General features: G+C 40.9%; 1 protein-coding gene across 1 annotated transcript in view; it reads right to left on the bottom strand.

Moving 5' to 3' along the window:
- nlk2 (nemo-like kinase, type 2) overlaps positions 1-19949 on the bottom strand; it is a 76205-nt gene that overhangs the window by 15486 nt on the left and 40770 nt on the right. The window contains exons 4-7 of the mRNA XM_084127158.1: positions 13277-13383; positions 12668-12753; positions 10371-10580; positions 7842-7943 (exon numbers count right to left, since the gene is read on the bottom strand). Coding sequence (XP_083983284.1) covers positions 7842-7943; positions 10371-10580; positions 12668-12753; positions 13277-13383 — 505 coding nt within the window. The remainder of the gene's footprint in view (positions 1-7841; positions 7944-10370; positions 10581-12667; positions 12754-13276; positions 13384-19949) is intronic.

The following is a 19949-nucleotide window of genomic DNA, read 5'->3' as shown; positions in this document are numbered from 1 at the left end:
AATTACTGACCCCAAATTACTGACCAGTAGTGTATATTGTTGTTACAAATATTAACACAAATATTTGCTTCTTTTTTTTTTTTACTTTTTATTCATCAAAGTATCCTAAAAAAATATCACAGGTTATGAAAAAATATTAAGCAGCAGCACTGTTTCCAACTTTGATAATGAATCATATTAGAATGATTTCTAAAGGATCATGTGATAGACTGGAGTAATGATCCTGAAAATTCAGCTTTGCATCACAGAAATAAATGATAATTTAAAGTATAATAAATTGAAAACCAATTATTTTAAATTGTAATAATATATCACAATATTACATTTTTTTCTGTATTTTTGAAATAAATGCAGGCTTGATGAGCAGAAGAAACTTCTTTCAAAAACATTAAAAATAGTAATGTTTCCAAACTTTTGACCTGTATATATATATATATATATATAGAGAGAGAGAGAGAGAGAGAGAGAGAGAGAGAGAGAGAGAGAGAGAGAGAGAGAGAGAGAGAGAGAGAGAGAGAGAGAGGGGCGTGTTTCACACAGCGCTCGAACACAAAATTGATTCCTTTTTCGTGTTTACTTGCGCTTGAACATACAGAGAAAATGATGTCAAAATACCTGTCCCGGAACGTATTCTCTTGGTTATGTCATAAGTGAACAGTTGAGAAAGAAACCGGATGTGTGTCAGTAGTATACAGTATATACTACTACTACAGTATACTGTACAGGATGTGTGTCAGTAGTATATTTGGTCCGTGCATTCAGTCTTAAAGTGACAGCAACCTAATATTCCTGTCATTAATGTTAATAAAAAAAAAAAAACATCAACATCATCATCATCTACCATGTTCGAGAGAAAAGAAGATAGCGAGGAGATCAGTCAGGAGGAAAGTGATTATATCAGCTTGTAGGATAAGTGTGCCATCTCCAGGTGCTCCCCTCGAGAACCAGACCAAAAAAGTTATGTGCACCCCTGTTTAACAGGTTACATGTTTTTCTATTCAAAAATAAATAGTATGACCAGGTCACAAACAAATGACTCTAACAAGCAGTTCCCTTTCAAGGGAACTCCCGTTGCGTCGAGAATGACGCTATGGGGAACGCTTTGCGTGATGACGTCTTGAAGCACATGTAAAATCAGTCCAATGGTGTAGCGGGACGTCAGAGGCGGGTGACGTCACGTACCAGGAAGCTATAAAAGCCGGCCCGAAACAGAAAACGGAAGCTTTCTGAGTCTTCAGTCGCGCTCTGTGTTGAAATCTGTCCTTGTTATTTGGTGTTGTCTGTCTATATATATATATATTTATTCAGATATGGCGAGCAAGCAGCAGTATCGAGTGTGTGTCCATCCCTGCCCGCGTTATTTAACGGGAGGTGACACACACACTCTTTGTGTTGTTTGTTTGGGAGAGGAGCATGCCCAGTCAGCACTCGAGGGTGGTGACTGTGTGCATTGCTGTGCGCTTCCATTGCGGACGCTCCGATCCCGGTTGGCTCGGTTCAATCCCGACCACGTTCCCCAGGGCTCGGGTCCCGCCGCGGCTGAGGCTCGGCGGCGATCTCAGACCTGGGGTTCGCAAATGGATCTGTCAGTGGATGTTGAGACGGGCTCTGCCTTATCTCAGCCTCTTACTGACAGATCCAGTGCCTCTCATCAGGGTGTGGAAGCACGCGCTGCGGTTTCTTCCCCCCCGATAGAGGCACCAATACTGCAACTATCCAGCTCTGAGGAGTTGGATGTTGTAAGTATTGATGCTGAGTCTGAGGATTCGCCACCTCAGTCTCATGCTTTTGAAGAACTGCTCGATGTGATCACGAGAGCAGTTGACAGATTGTCTATTGAGTGGCCAGAGGATAGGCAGGACGTTCGTTCAAAAAGCAAACTCGACGAACGCTTCCTGCCATCTCGTGCTCAGCCCCAGCGTAGGAGCCTGCCATTTTTCCCCGATCTCCACACCGAGGTGTCGAGATCGTGGGGGAGACCAGTCTCTTACAGAGTTTACACACCACACACCTCTCTATATTCCACTATTTCACAATATAAAGAGCATGGTTATGGGGAGATGCCGAAGGTGGAAGAGACGCTCGCGGGCTATCTCTCTCCAGCAACGGCATCTTCCCTGAAGGCTCCTACACTTCCCTCAAAGCCAGTAAAGTTGACATCTTCCCTGATTAATAAGTCGTATGCAGCCGCTGGTCAAGCTGCAGCGTGTCTGCATACGATGTCTATTTTACAAGCCTATCAGGCAGAATTATTGGGGGATTTAGAGGAGGGCGGGGGAATCGGTCCCGACACTGTGGCTGAACTGCGCAGAGCCACGGATGTTTCTCTCAGAGCCACCAAGGAGACCGCTAAATCTATCGGGCGGTCTATGGCAGCCCTGGTGGCTACTGAGAGGCATCTGTGGCTCAACCTGAGCGATATTAAGGACAAAGAAAAGCATGTTCTGTTAGACGCTCCGGTTTCCACTGCCGGGTTATTTGGGGATGCAGTAAATATTGCGGTTGCAAAATCACAAGAAGCCGCTAAACAAGCATCTGCTCTTCAAAAGCTTCTTCCCCGCCGTTCTTTCTATGAGGCTGCTGAGCGGGAGCAGCCTCACTCCTCTAAAAAGGGTGCTGAGCATCGTGCCACTCAGAAGCAGAGCGTGTCCTCCCGTGCTCCCCCACAAAAATCTCGGGGACACGGAGGGCGCGCTCAAACCCAGCAGTCTTCGAGGGGTAGAACGGATCTGCGGACCGTTATTACCGCCAAGAAGGCTGCTGGGAAGAAATCCTGACGTCCGAGGGCTCAGGATTAATGAGGGTAGTCTCCCCCGAAGCAGAGCGGTTAACACCTCTTTTTACGGTGCCCGTCTCTCTTCGGTACCCTCAGGGGACCGTTCTGCCAACCCTGCCGCCATCGGTGTTACAGGGCGCAGCGGTCTCCGGCGAGCACATATCTCAAGGACCACCCGGAAACGTAGTGGCCTCGGGATGCCCGCCCCCTCCGAGGAGGGTGTTAGAGCAGTCTGTTCGGTCGCTCCCTGCCGGTGCGCCGTTACAGGGCGTCGAATTGACTGCTCAACAACAACAAAATCCAGAAACCAGTCTCGAGAGGCTGGTACCTCTAGTAGAATCTTTGACAGCGTGGAAGCTACTGTCAAATGTTTCTCGTTGGGTCCTGCAGACCGTAGGAAAAGGGTATCAGATACAATTCAAGAAACGCCCACCTCGGTTTATGGGGGTCCTACCCACAGTGGTGGGCCCCGAGCAGGTTCTGGTTATGGAACAGGAAGTAAACACTCTGTTAGAGAAAGGGGCCATAGAATATGTACCTCCCTCCGACAGGGAAACCGGGTTTTACAGCCGGTACTTCATAGTTCCAAAAAAGGACGGGGGATTGCGTCCCATTTTGGATCTTCGAGTTCTGAACGAGTCAGTCATGCAGCTCAAGTTCAAAATGTTGACATTGAGACAGATCGTGCCACAGATCAGGTCCGAGGACTGGTTTGTCATGATAGATCTCAAGGACGCATATTTCCATATTTCCATCCGTCCGTGTCATTGGAAGTTCCTGAGGTTTGCTTTCGGGGGCAAAGCATACCAATATCGTGTTCTTCCATTCGGCCTAGCTTTATCACCCCGCACTTTCACGAAATGTATGGATGCAGCTCTGGCGCCTCTGCGCCTTCAGGGGATTCGCATCATGAACTACATCGACGATTGGTTGATTTTAGCTCAGTCGCATCAGTTGGCGGTTCAACATCGAGATGTTGTTCTCGCCCACATGAAAGAGCTGGGGTTACGGCTGAACGCCAAGAAGAGTGTGCTTTCTCCACTCCAGAGAACCACTTTCCTAGGCGTGGTTTGGGACTCAGTGTCGATGCAGGCGCGCCTGTCACCGCCACGTATAGAGTCCATCCTTGCAGCTGTGAAAAGTGTAAAGCTAGGCCAGCTACTCACTGTCAAACAGTTCCAGAGACTGTTGGGTCTCATGGCAGCAGCTTCCAACGTGATACCTTTTGGACTGCTGCACATGAGGCCCCAGCAGTGGTGGCTCAGGACCAGGGGGTTTTCCCCGAGGGGCAACCCATTTCGCACAATCAAGGTCACGCGGCGATGCCTACGTGCCTTGGTTATGTGGAAGAAACCTTGGTTCCTGTCCCAGGGCCCAGTGTTGGGAGCTTCTTGTCGTCGCAGACTGCTAACGACGGATGCTTCCCTCACGGGTTGGGGAGCGATCCTGGAGGGTCGCTCAGCTCAAGGTCTGTGGGAAGACCATCATCGTTCCTGGCATATCAATCGCCTAGAGATGTTAGCTGTCTTCCGGGCTCTGAGGAGCTTTGTCACAGACCTCAGGGGACACCATGTGTTAGTGCATACGGACAACACGTCGGTAGTCGCCTACATCAACCACCAAGGGGGTTTGCGCTCGCGCCCATTATCAAATCTGGCACGCCATATCCTCTTGTGGTCCCAGGGGAAGTTGCTGTCACTCAGAGCAGCCTACATCCCCGGGGTTCAGAATATAGGAGCAGACACTCTGTCGAGGCAGGGGCCGAGGCCCGGGGAATGGAGGCTCCACCCCGAGGTGGTGGAGCTGATATGGAGGGAGTACGGCCAAGCACAAGTGGATTTGTTTGCGTCTCGAGAGACGTCTCACTGTCCACTTTGGTTCTCCCTCACGCATCCAGCTCCTCTGGGACTGGATGCTATGGTTCAGACGTGGCCGAGGCTACGTCTGTACGCCTTTCCCCCAGTTGCTCTGCTCCCGGGAGTTCTGGAGAGAGTTCGCAGGGACCGGGTTTGCCTGCTTCTAATAGCCCCGCGTTGGCCGGGCAGAGTATGGTTTCCCGATCTGGTCTCCCTCCTCGACGGGCATCCTCTGGAGTTACCCGTCAGGAGAGACCTTCTGTCCCAGGCAGGGGGCTCAATATTTCACCCCCGCCCAGAACTGTGGAACCTGTGGGCTTGGCCTCTGAGGGGGCCCAGCTCATAGAGTCAGGTCTCTCAACTGAGGTTGTTGAGACCATTCTACAGTCCAGAGCTCCCTCCACGAGGAAACTTTATGCCCTGAAGTGGAGAGTATTCACTGCTTGGTGTAGTGACCGTCGGTTGGACCCAGTCCACTGCCCAATTGGTACAGTGCTAGAGTTCCTGCAGGACCGGTTCACTGCAGGTCTGACCCCGTCCACTTTAAAGGTCTATGTGGCGGCCATAGGTGCTTACCACATTCCTTTGGGTGGAATGTCTGTGGGGAAGGACCCTCTGGTATCTCGTTTCCTTCGTGGCACTTGGAGGCTGAGGCCTGCAGTCCGCTCTAGGGTGCCGCCATGGGACTTGTCCATTGCTCTACAAGGCCTGTCCCTGGCCCCCTTTGAGCCCATTGAGGAGGTTTCGGAAAAGTTTCTGACTTTGAAAGCTATTTTCCTTCTTGCCATTTCTTCTCTTAAGAGAATTGGGGATATTCAAGCATTGTCGGTTGCTCCGTCCTGCTTAGAGTTTGCTCCGGGTATGGTGAAAGCTTTTCTCCATCCCAGACCGGGTTATGTCCCCAAGGTCCCCACTAATGTGGCCAGACCTATTATTCTGCAGGCCTTCTGTCCTCCTCCCTTCCAGAATGCGGACCAGGAGGCTAATAATTTGCTTTGCCCAGTTCGGGCGTTAGACGCCTACGTCCACAGAGCTGCCCTGTGGCGCAGAAGTGACTGATTTTACATGTGCTGCAAGACGTCATCATGCAAAGCGTTCCCCATAGCGTCATTCTCGACGCAACGCTCGTTCCCTCTTCAGGGAACCGAGGTTACAGTCGTAACCGAGGCGTTTCTTTGAATTAGCAAAAAAGAGTTTCAATCAGTCTAACAAATTAGTCGATGAAACTGTGATAGCAGTTAACATACTGACAGAATGTTTACTTGACAATGAGTTGTTTAAGATAAATATTCAAATAAAAAATAAAAGAAATATAATAAGTTACATAGCATGAAATATTTATATATTTTTAAATAGTAAAAAAAAATCTTTCTTTATTTTAATAATAATATTTGTAATAATAATAATTAAGTAGTACAATTCATTGATATAATTATTGATATCATATTTTATTATAACATAATAACAAAAATTATTTTTATCAATGTTATGTGCCAACAACCTAAAAACGGAATGTTTTGGAAAACACTGACCCATGATCAGACACATAGAGGGGTTTCATCACAATAGCCCACAGACCCATCAGAGACCCCTGTTCTTTCAATCTCCAAAGCCTGTTACATGTAACAGGAAGCTCAGCTGATTAACATGATTAAAACATCCTGCTCTAGGGCCTGTCGACCACACACAGGAGGCAGCGTCGAGTGACAAGGTCAGCCAAATGTCAGCATGAGTGTGTGTGGGTGCGTTAACTGGCTGGGATTAAGACTGGTGAATGTTGACCAGAGAAACAAGTGCCTCTTTACATAGAGAGCTAAATGGTAAAGACTAGATCTAGCAGGTGCGAGTCTGTATGTGTGTGTGCAAAGAAGGCGGGCTTCTTGGTGAGCAGCCAGGCATCAGGTCGATGCAAAGCAGGAAGCAGAGGTCCACAGCCCTTGCGCTGCAGTTCCTGTTCTCTGCAGGGTATCGCGTTCTCAGCGGAGCTGTCTAGAGCCACAGAGCCAACACCCAGCGCCAAATCACTCATACACCCTCACAAACACGCACATATTCACACTCACACGCCGAGAACAGCTCTCTATGTGCTCAAAACCATCAGCCTTTCAATTTTTCAAATTACCAAAAGGCACTATTTCTAACCTTTCATAAATTAATAAAGACATCTTGAAGGAATACAGCAGAAGATAAAATCTGAAGTGTGTGACTTTTGAGCCACAACTGCACAAATATTGACTTTTGTTTAAACAGGTTTCCAGGACACGCCCCTTGTCCGTCATTGGTTGGACAAACAGATAGTCCCGCCCTAGTGTCTCTGGGATAGGAGAAAGTGTTTTAACACTTAAAAAGCTACAGACTTGACAATAATTATGTTATGGCCAATTACCAACAAATGGCTGATATTAAAATTATATACTATTTAAAAATAATTAGAAATTAATTAGAAATAAAACACTAAAATAATTTTTTGTAAATGCTTCATGCGAATTTACATTACATTATATAACATTATATGTACTGTATGTTCATTTTGAGGTTTGCTAAAAATGACATTTTACAGTGTTACATTATTTGTGCTTTTACAGATTAATGGCAAATGTAAAATAAATGAATAAGTAGTGGTAATGAGCACGTACAATGAAATGTCCAATCCTTATCAATAAAAAATAAAATCTAATTTCAGTTGATAACCAATATGGAATTTATATCATTCATCACAAGTTTAAAAATTTAGTCTAACCACAAAATTGCTGTGCACAAATATGTCAATGATAGCTGTCATGGCTCTCTCTCCCTCCCTCCCTGTCTCTCTCTCCTCGCTCTCATCAACTGATCAATCAGTCTGTCAGTGGATATGATGCAGGGCAGAAAATGGAGAGGCTGCGGGAGGGAGCCGGAGCGAGTGGAGTGCCGGGAATCCTGGAGCAAAGGCTGACGGGAAATTTGTGCACTCCGGGGGGCAGCAGGAGCGACTCGGTTCCATAAACAAGGTGCAGGATCGGTCAATAGGTTCCGTCACTCAGCGGGAACAGCGAGTCTCCATGGCAGCGCCACAGGGCCTGTTTATAATCAGGCTTACTGGGACCGAAAATATCAGTGCAAGGGAGAATTGCACAGCATATAATCCACTAACGAGTCATTGTCTTTTCACGATGCTGCTTCGAACACCTGTGCCTGGTTTTTGGAGCATTGTTCGATGTCAGACTCACCTGTTTATGTGGTCCTCTCAGGATGTGAGCTCTGGCCCCCTCACATGCCGTCCTCATGGCCTCCAGAGACGGAGTCCCCAGCAGATCTGTGATCAAGTCCAGCTAGAATATAACAAGGAAAAGAAGAGTACATAAGTGATGTATACACAATGTATATAGAAGTTGCAAACATAATACAAGCTCTTTGTAGGCAAATACACACCTGAGATCCAGGAATTCGTTTTTAGCTACTGTAGTATTTTTTGTTATGTTTTAAGTACTAATTTATCTAAAAGTATATGATTTACTAAAAGATTGAAGGAGCACAAAGACTCATTTAGCAAAGACAAAATTCAAATTTTTAAATAACCAATGAGAAAGTCAGATGGTATGGCATCCACCAATCACATAACATGTCAGGTAAGTGATCACTCATCAGGCCAATGGCCTCTGTTCTTATTTGTAAACTTCTACAAATCAACATCGTATTTCAAGCTAAATAAAAGACAGAGAGAGAGAGAGAGAGAGAGAGAGAGAGAGAGACAGAGAGAGAGAGAGAAACACAACTATGTTGTATTACGGTTCTCAGAAGGATAAAGCATACACATAAATGTAAATAAATAAAAAACAGAAAGTCCTGATTTAGTAAATTTAATAAAAGAGGAGGAGAAGGACGAAGGGAAAAAATATGAGACTAGATCCATGTTCATGACCTGTACACAAACAAACTAGAGCAGAACCATGTTCAAGTAAATCAAATTCTTTACTGGAGAGAATTTAATGAGCCTTAAAGGGAATGTCGATGTGCTGTCGGTGCACATTCAGGGCTGTGGGGACGGAGCTGCGCGCACACACACACACACAGCCAGAGGAACAACCAGTCCCAGAGCCTCTGACACACTGCAGGGCCAGTATTATTAGAACGCATGGCTTATCATTTTCTGTGTGAAATTTTTAAAACTAAAAAATGTATCTATAGTCATACTTCTCAAGACATTGTCTCATGTTACTCCATCATATGTCATGATATTTATGAGATTCTACAAAAAAATAGAGGCCTCCGTGTACATGCTAGAGACATGCTGTCTAAGCCGTGATGGTGTTGCTTCTGCCTGCACACAGCCTTCAAGGACAGAGGGCTTCTGGGTCGCGGCCACACTGGGGCTTCAGGACAACAGAGCCTTGAGCTGCCGCCACTCTCTCATTAGCATGGCTGTACTTCATTTGCCAAAAAAACTGTACGTTAAGGTCACACGCTTAACATCATTTTCTGTTTTCACTAATAATGTTACTAAGCTGGGAATCTATAATAGCAATACTTTGATTAAATTTTGTTTTTAGAATTTAGAGAATTAAGAGAATTAAACATCTACATTTAATACCATAAATATTTAATACCATAATACCATTTGATCTCTGATAACAAATTACTTTTAAAAATTGTAATGTAGGCACATGCATTTTCTGTAAAGCTGCTTTGTATTGTGAAAAGCGCTATACAAATAAAAGTGAATTGAACTGAATTGGATTGAATAAATGTATAGGCAAAAATCTTTATTACAGGTCATTAAAACTGTATTCTGCATTAAAAATATATTTGTGAAAACAGCACCATTCGCTGTGTTACTAGCAGCATCATATGCACAACATTTTTAGTGACTTAATGTGACAAATATTGGTGACACTTTACAATAAGTACCAGTACAATAAGTATCTTTACTAAAGCTCCATTAGTTGACATTAGTCAATAAAAATAGAACTAATCATGTTAGCCCATTATATAATATTAACAGTTCCAACTTGTGATTTTTATAATGTATTAGTAAATGTTAAAATGAATGATAAATGCTTTAGAAGTATTTTTCAATGTTAGTTCATGTTGACTAATGTAGTTAGCTGTTAACAAATGGAACTTTATTGTAAAGTGTTACCAAAATATTTCACGTGTCAACACATGACTTCAGTAGAATAAAATATCCTATAAAGTACATTTTAAATAGTAACTTTTCCATTGAGGTAAAAGCTGTCAGAATGTAGACAAGTTGTTACAATCACGGATCTTTTCGTAGAGAGTTTCTTATGCATTTGTTTTGAAGGTTCTTGCAATTTAACCCATACAAAACATACGGTTCCTAGCCAAACCTGTTGGAAACCTGTTGCCCAATGTTTTGCTTACTCGCCGAGTCGCCATAGTCAATTTTGGCAAGTGCTGCTGAACTCGTCTCTATTTCACACATCTGAGAGGCCAAATTATCCACAATCATACTGCAATGAGAGCAGTTAGAAGTTTCCTTTTACAACATGTAATACTGCAGACTGTAAGTTGAGGAAAAAGTCAAAAGACACAAAGTGAGTAGAATATGTTCCTAGATTAACGTCCTTAGCTCTTCTGAAATCAGAGGACTCTATTTGGCTGATAAGAATGTTGTTCCAAGAACAATAAATAATGTTGACAGGAACAAGTTCTACTTGTATAAATCACATTGAGCTGTGTGAAAGGGCCCGTTCCTGCCTACAGATCGTGTGCTGAGCATGAGCGTAGGTGAATACCTGTTGGATGGGACTCTGGGCCTGGAAGAGGATGCGTCGGCCAAGTAGCTCGGCAAAGATGCAGCCCACAGACCAGATGTCGATGGCGTTGGAATAGTGCCTGCTCCCCATCAGGATCTCTGGCGCTCTATAGTACTGCGTCACCACCTCCTGGGTCATGTGACGCGACTCGTCCAGCTCCTCCACTCTCGCCAGGCCAAAGTCACAAATCTGTGTGCATATTACCATTATTCGCACGCTTATTAGGTTGACGTGGAGTCTGCAGTGTGCATGTATTGACAGGGATGGAGAAGATGTTGAAAAATGCTATTTTTTTTCAGTAAATCAAGCAATAAATACAAAATCTCTTACTCTAGTATCTCTTCACGCTAGCCTATAACATGATGTCCTTTGTTGTCTGTTTTTTTTTTTTTTTTTTTTTTATTGGTTTAGGTGTATTTATAATTCTTTTTAGAACATTGTACAGCACATTGGTCAACTGTGGTTGTTTTTAATTGAGCTTTATAAATAAATTCAGATTGAGAAAATTAGGTGGAGAGGCTCATTCACGTTTTAACCAAAGAGATAAACACTAAAAGCGCTATAAACACAAGACCCAATTTTCCATCATCTTGAGCTGCTTGAGTGCTCATGGGGAATAAATAAATGAGAAATGCCTTTTCTCTCCACCCTCTCTCAGAAAGAAGGCACATAAGAGCCTAACATGCATTACTAACAATTTAACCCAAGCAGCTCCACCCAGTATATCCCAGTGGGATAATTTTAGGCTTTCCCATAAGACAAATTCAAATCCTGCAAGAAACACTAAAACATGCACTTTATTGAAATGATTTCTTGTTCCATCCACGGAATGAGTGAGAAGCTGCCAAGCCGGTGCTATGTGGTTGCTAGGTGGTTAAGTCAAAAGAGCCCGTGTTTCCCATTTTTATAGTCAGGACTCCATCCATGTATTTTAAGTGAAATCGCATAAAGAATGCTAGATGGAAATGTCAAAACACATAAATTATGATCGAAACACATTTATAAAATAAATTCCTAGATGTGCCCTCAAAAGTTCATTATTTATTACCACTGTAGCATTTATTCACATTTTGAATTATATTTTCAGTTTTCATTTTACTTTTGATAAGTTTTAGTCATTTTTATGTGCTTTTTTAAATATCCATTTAGCTTTAATTTAGATTTCTATCGGATTTAGCTTTAGTAATTTTGGTACTTAAGCTTATTTTATTTCAGTTCGTTGCCAAGTTTTTCATCCAATATTGATATGTATTATTTTCCAAAAGAAAAGGTTTGGCATGTCAGAGCTAAATGAGAGAAACATTCTTTCTTTTCGGAAAAGGGGATTAAGGACTAAATGAAGCAACGCACGCTAAATGATTCCCTTTCTGTGGTCCAATAGCATAATCTATTCCTGCTCTCCCCTCAAGCGCACTTCTCTTGCTGTTGGGTGAAGTCAGCACGCACATACATCGAGAATTTATCTCTTTCTTTATCTCTCTCTCTCTTCCTATATCTCCCATATCACCTTTGCTTTCTCTTTTGTAGCTGAGCTCTTGCTATGGGATCTAAAATGAAGATTTATGTCAGGAACTGAGCAGATGAATCAATCCCAAGAGGACCCTGACCCCCTGGAGCCAGAGATTGTGTGTTAGTGCGTGTGTGTATGCTGTAGACCTGGCCTGGCCAGATAGATATGAAGCGTCCTCGGAAGAAAGGAATTATAAAGCAGAATTCAAGGCCCATAGGCTAGAGTGTATAATGCTAAAATAGCAGGAGAGCACAGAGACAAAAGAAGCCAGTGCAATAGAGCTTAAACAGTCAAAATCTCATATTCATCCAACAAAAAGTATATTACACGTAAAAGCACAGCTAAGTGTGACATTTATTATAGTGCTTTATGTAAAGATTGTTTTAAGTTAATGATGGCTTTTTATGTTGAAATTGACAAAATAATCCATTTAATAGAGACATTAGTTACAGAATTGGTAGATACTGGTTTTCATTTATAATATCTTTATGTTGTTGCTAAATTAATTTGGAGATTCAGTGTGAACATAATTAATATTAATATTAATATTAGGTGTGATTAATCGTGATTAAATTACAGAACAATTAATTACTTATTTTATTTTTATCAAATGACATCACTAAATTAATAGAAACAATTATCTTAAGAGTCCGACTACTTTTCAGGGTCAATGTGCGTAAAATTTCAGAAATAATAAATTAATTCTAACATCCAAGCTGAACTATCAGAAAAGACAAAATGTAATTTTGACTAGTATTTCACTAACCTTGAGCACACAATTGCTGTTGACCAGTAGGTTACCAGGTTTAATGTCTCTATGCAAAATGCCAGCTGAGTGTAGATACTTCAATCCTGTGGACACAACATATACATCAGTCATCAAAGACATTTTGTGGACACAAACTGTATTGATATGTAGCATATGCTGTGCAGGTTTCTTGTTTGCATTGAAATCTAATCCAGTTTACATATAAACAGACTTGTGCCCTATGGTATCTTCACTCTAGGTCTAGGATGTAATAGAGCTTTGTGTCACTTCAAAACACTGTTATACTCGTTTCATGTGATTTGTTAGGAATAAGGTGAACTGGTCCCTTTAAAACATGTCAGTTGTCCTACAGTAAACAAAATATCAGAAAGGAGATTGATTGGTTCTCCCATTCCCATTCTTACACTCTTCCTCCTCAATGTCTCTGTTGAGAATATGATAGTAAGGAACATTAAGTGTGTGTGATTGTCTGCACGTTTCTCCACCCATGAGATCTTGGTGAAAAAAGACTCGGGAGAATGTGCGTGTCTGACCTCTGAAGGTGAAGTTTGAAGATTTGAAATAAAGGGCATAGAGTGTGTGTGTGTGTGTGTGTGTGTATCTCACCTCTGAGGATCTGATAGAGAAAGACTTTGACGTGGTCAGAGCTCAGGGGCTGTGGAGACACGATGATCTTATGGAGGTCACTCTGCATCAACTCCGTCACCACATAACTGCGGTTATGTCAAGGGAAACAACCATGCCAAAAATAACAGCAGGAAGTTCACACATACAGTACAGCAGCGCTTCGAATGATAGGCAGTTTTAGCACTCATCTAAAAACAGAGCCAATGGATAGGGAGGTCATGGGGAAGTGGAGAGGGTGAATGTGAAGAGGACTAGCATTTGTCTAAAGCGCCTCTCCTAAACTGGAGCACAAATTCAGGAGTAATTAGTCACACATTGCTACTTCTTTTAATCACAGATTTTACACATGCAAAATATGATGATGAGGCATACATTAACACCATTTTTTAGAGCTGTTTAGAAGACTTTAGTTACAGCTTTGTGGAGTAACCAGCAATAAAAAATAGCTGTTTTCAAAACAGTAACAAGCTACTGTTTTCTTTGTTAAACTTGTTAGTTTACTGTTTAATGTGGCAAAATGCCAGACCCCTGTTCTAGAATGATCTTTTCTGTCATTCATTTCATTGTCTTCATTTTAGTAAATAATTTTCTAAAAATCATTAAATAAAACTACACATGTGTCAATATATATGAAAATTACTTTTAATATTTAATTGTAACGGTACATGTATTCATTCCGGACGGTAAAGGTACGGACGTCGCGGTTCGGTGCATACAGTCAGAAGACAAATACAGTCACAGGCGATCCATACTCCAATCCAGAAGCGCATGATAATGCAACGCTGTTTGCTAACCACCGCAACAGGAAAAAAAGCAGAAGAGACAATCTATCCACCAACCCAAAACAAGAGTTCAGATGTTTCAGGTTTGGAGCTGATTGTGACCAAATACTTTTCTTTCTTTTTTTAGCCCTACAGAAAAAAAAGATCTATGCAAGAGTGCATTCTGTATAGTGCTTAAAGGAGAACTCCGGTCAATTTTAACATTGAGCTCATTTTTTTTGTAAATTTGGAGTGCTGTCAATACAGAGAACAATGACAAAAATCGGTGTTGCCTACACCGTGTTATCCTTTTTTTTAAAATCTGAACCCTGTTGACTTCAATGGAGCGAGTTTTAAACCTGCTTTTAGCCTCTTAACATCCTTGATGTGTCATTACAAGTGCACAGCCAATGTGAGTGATTCCTTCAGAGTGAACACGGTGAATCTGACTGCAGTAGATGTGAAAGATATGAATAAAATTGATGTTAATTCAGCCAGCGCACATACCTGTATTTATTTCCTGTTTTCGGTCAAAGTCCATAGTAATCGATTGTCGAGTTCACGCGCATATGTTTAGTTACCTATGATCACGCGCGTGAACATCGACAATCGACTACTGTGGACTTCGACCGAAAACAGGATGTAAATACAGGTATGAGCGCTGGCTGAATTATTATCATTTTTATTTATATATTTCACATCTACTGCAGTCAGATTCACCGTGTTCACTCTGAAGGAATCACTCACATTGGCTGGGCACTTGTAATGACACATCAAGGATGTTAAGAGGCTAAAAGCAGGTTTAAAACTTGCCCCATTGAAGTAAACAGGGTGCAAATTTTAAAAAGAGGATAACACGGTGTAGGCAACACAAATTTTTGTCGTTGTTCTCTGTATTGACAGCACTCCAAATTTACAAAAAAATGAGCTCAATGTTAAAATTGACCGGAGTTCTCCTTTAATACACTATATGAGGCTGTACTGTAGGCTACCAACTACCTCAGGGGGACTAAATGCTGCTAGGTGGAACAAATTTTGCACTACTGTCTGTTCAAAATAAATTAAAAGAAGCCTAGCATTGGGAATTTGTTGCTTTTTCCTGTTGTACCAAACCCCAAAACATATATTTAAATATAATTATTTAAATAAGTATTTCTTTTTTTTTATTTTTATATAATTTACATTTTTTAAATTCGTTTTAGAATCATCTTATTATAGTAATAGAAGTGAAATTGAAATAAACAGTTATTTTTGAGAACAAAATCTCCAACACTGTTTAGTTACTTTGAATGTACAACAAGCAATGCAAGTATCATTATTGCTATTGTACACCTGCAGAAAAAAGAAAGTGGCATTACATTCTTCTGAAGACGGACAGCAGGTCCTAACACCTGTTCTGCCAAACACATGGCACTGGGAGGTTTCGCAGAAACATCAGGGTGTGATGATGTGGCAATTACACAGTGATGAATGTAGATGTTGAAAACACACATGGAAAGTGTTACAACAGTCAATGAGTGAGCTGAATCCAAGAGGGAACGTAATCCAATCAACCCAACTACATTTACTATAATTCATTGTGACCATCAAAAGCTCAAAAAAAAAACGTGGCATTTCCATGTCTAAGGGCAAAAGAACATATAAGACCTCTATTATAATTCCCAGAATATAAAGCACACAAAGATGAGCTGCTCTTTGACATATGGTCCAGCTAATAAACACAAACTGGAGAACTGACACTTGCGAGTATCTAGGTCTGACCTTTATGTGGCAAATGAATATTATGTTGAATAATCTTCACCTGGAGACACACATTATGACTCATTCATGTGCTAAAGAACGAACAAGGAGCAATTATCTGCTTCAGCGCTACTAGTCTCTCAAAACAAACACCAACTTCAGCAATCAACACATATGAGCGCAGACTCAACACGTCTGCTGTCAGTAAATACGAGTGATGGAGAAAGCGTAGGAGGACTTCCAGCAAAGACAAACCGCCTGTGATCTTCCTTTTATAAACACATAAAGATGAGCCGGGCTCTGCCACTCGGTCCAGTTGAGCGTTCGCACTCGCCGGTAGGGAGTCATGCACACGAAGCTACACAGGGTTTGACAGATGCAGATCTGTGGTTCAAAAAAAGCCCATCCAGTCATCTACACTGTGGCCGAGTCAGCAGAGGCAACCCCCCTGTGTGTGTGTGTGTGTGTGTGTGTGTGTGATAACTACAGCTGAGCATGCAGGACTGCTTGATTGACTGTCTGCTGGGACAAGCTCATCTTCTACCCACCCCTCGGTTTTCTCTTAAGATTCTCAGCTACAAGTGTCACAAGTATTTTCATGCCATCTTTCACAGTGTCACTGCAAATTGACACGGCTTCTTTTCGCAGCCTTGGATGCATCTCTCTTCCTCTTTTTGTGTCTCTTAGGCAGTTTTTTTTAAAGTGCTCTCTACATATTCATGCCCGGTTTCACAGACAAGGCTTTACAGTCCCAGACTAAAATGCATGTTTGAGCTTTCTGAACTGAAAGCAATTTGCACTAATATACCTTAAAATACTTCAGTGTCATTGATGTGTCTCAAGATGCACACCAGTAATGTTTTTTGTTTGTTTGTTTAAAAATGTACTACTTAAATGCCCTTATTTAACTAAGGCCAAGTCCTGCCTTGGTCTAAGCCCTGTCTGTGAAACCAGGCCTTAGTGTTTTAAAATAATAAACTTGCAAGTAACTAATCTTGCAATTATTCACATCTTGCAACATAACAAAAAAAAAGAAGAAAAAAAAGAACTAAACTAAAAACCATTTTCATAACTCCAAAATTAACAAAAATAAATTGAAAATGGCCACAAATTAGTTTTTAATAATATTTTTTGTTTAAATTGAACAATATGAAACTTTTTTTAACACCAGATATCACATAACTAATCAAAATTAACAATTTAAGAGTTAAAACTAACAAACTCTAAAATAAATTGAAAAGATTAATTAAATTCTTTATTAAAAAACTACAATAAAGGTGTGGTCACACTGCAGCTGAAATCTAGTCATTTCAAAAGGAATCCACGCAATCGGGAATTTAAAAAAATCGGGCGAAATTTTGTAATGGGTTGGTGACACAAATTTGCCACATTGACCAACAGAAAGTTGCTTGATTTGAAAGACAATTCTCTGCGAGCTGTGCTTCATACATCACTACACTTTTAACATCTGACAATCACTTTTTTGCTCTCAATCACAATTTTGCCAACATTTCACACTGAACAATTTAGACTCCACAGGATACTTGAGCAAACATTTAGCAAGTCCCTGAAAACCACCCAGAAAACTAGCATTGTGGCGGCTCCTTCTCTTCAGAAAATCTAGTTATGTCCCAACAATTCGACAGCTTATGGACTATAAATAGCCAATTCTCTCCCTTTTTCCTATCTGAGATTTTCACATCCACTATTAAACAAAGGCAATATTTGTTTCACAGCTCTTTGTTGGGTAATAAAACATTACTACACTGCAAAAGGGCAATAGAGCTTTGCTGTCAGTGCTACACAAAATGGATTTCTGGAGTATTTAGTAACTTATTTAGTAACTCGCTAGACCTGGTGTAACTTATCAACCACACCATTTACTAATTAACAAGTCAGTAACAGCATGCTAAAAATAAGTTACTTTTTTAATGCAGGACGGCAGGTAAAATAGTATTCAATGTTGAAAAGACAATTCACCTGAAAATTAAATCTCTGACATTTACTCAACCTCATGTGGTTTCAAAGCTATATGACGGACTTTCTTTTGTGGTGGTTTCACAAAAGGCGTTTTTTTTAAAAAGAATATCCTCGCAGCTCTTTTCAATATTATGACAATAGTGAATGAGAACTAGGGCTTTTTAAGCTTAAAAAGGACAAAAAATGCCATAAAAGTATTCAAAAGTGGTTCATAAAAAAGCCTTATAGTTTTACATGAGGGACACACACAAAACTGTTCAGACTACACAATATTTTTGTCTGTTACGATAGTCACTGTGTCAGATTATGCAATTTTGACTCCTAAATTCTTGTCATGTCGTGGACATGAAACACGTCAGACTACACGTAACTTGCTGCCTGACCAATCTTCGCCAGCCGTTCTTATATAGCTCAATACAAAAAATGTTTCAAGTGGTTTTGCCAAATACAACTAAAAAATGAATATATATCTCAATATTATTCAACCCCCTGAATAGAATCCCTCACAACAGCACAAAACTGTAAAATAGGTTCAGGTTCCTTTATTTTATACCCATAGGTAAATTAGGTTTCAGTGAACAAGTTCAAGCTATTTCTCATACATATCATAGACAATACAATAGACAACACTATAAAAACAACACAAACCACTAAAACATTATAATAAATCCATAACTTCATCTTTTTACTATTCAAATAATTAATCGCTACTCATATTCATATATTCAAGCATACCTGATGCAACTAATAAAGGGCTTCATTAGTTGCACCAGGTTTGCTTGAGCTAGAACACATGAAATACCTGAACTGGCTAGGTTTGTTGAGTGTCACGTTTGACTGTATGTTAGAAATATGGCCAAGATAATGGTCCAAAAAGTTTAGAGAAGATTTAATCGTAATAACAGCAAAATGGTGTTCTACTAAGTATGCTAAATGCTTAGTGTTCTAACTAAAGATGCTTGCCATTAATTGGTTGAATAATTTTGAGACTGCAGAAGTCATTAAACGTTGCTTTTTCAGTTCAATTTGGGGAATCCACTTGAAACAGTTGTTGTGTTGAGCTATTTCAATTACTTTTGCTTGATTTGTTCACTGCAAACAGCTGAAAGTCTGTAAATTTTGCCAATACACCTGATTTGCAGTGAGGGTTGAATGATTTAGATTACAACTGTATGTAGTTGATCTATAACAGGCGATTCAGAATCAGAGTTGTGGGATTTACAACATGTAGCCAGCCGCTTCAAAGTAAGTGGCCGGTGGGGAAAATAATAGAGTAAACTTTCAAATTATATCAGATATCATTAAAACGCATCGTCAAATTGTATTCGAAACTAAAGGATTATTATTGGTGTTTCCATATAGAAATCAGCGTGTAATTTTTATTTTACAAGTAGCATTGTATTTTTTCTAGTACCCTACTATGTGTATTTAAATATCAGAAACATAAAATAAACATGATATAGTTGAAAACACAGAACAGTTGTGATCTGTGGTTGTGATACATGACAAGTGAGAGCGTCCGTATCTGGCTCAGCGGCAACAAAAGTGCGAACACAGATTTAAATTTAGCAGCTGATGACGTGATGCACTGAACGTTCTAATCACACCTGTGTGATCGTGTCAAATGTGAAAATATAGATTTTTGTCATTTGGAAGCTGCATTCAAATTCCATCTTGTTCAAAAATTTGAGGGTGCACGTGCCCCTTGGTTTGAATGGGCATGACACCTCTCCTGCCATGTTTCAGCTATAAAAGCACACATCATCTGGTTGGTGAAGCTTGCTCGCTCTAATTGGCTATTGCGGGTATCCCATCGGAGGCGTAAATATCAAATGTGTTTGATATTTACGATTTGGGATTGGGAAGGCACTGACTCGATTGGGAGCAGTAAAATAATCGTAATGACACCACACATTTGAGGAATTTCTTGGATAAAAATTCAGTTCCGACAAGCCTTGAATCGGGCCACATATTCAGGCTCCCCCCTCCCCTGATCGAGCAAAAAATCTTCAAGTGTGTGTCGAGCCTTACGAATCACCAAGACACCCCATGTCAAATAGATCGCGCCAAAATCGGGCTTATATCATGTAGTCTGAACCCAGCATAAGTCTTGCAGGTTTAGAATGACATAAGTATGAGTAAATGAATGCTCAAATTATCATGCTTGAGTG

Source organism: Abramis brama, assembly GCF_963993115.1.
Source record: "Abramis brama genome assembly, chromosome: 10".
Lineage (NCBI taxonomy): Eukaryota > Metazoa > Chordata > Actinopteri > Cypriniformes > Leuciscidae > Abramis > Abramis brama.
Note: the sequence above shows the minus strand (reverse complement) of the source record. Positions and strands in the feature narration are given on the sequence as shown.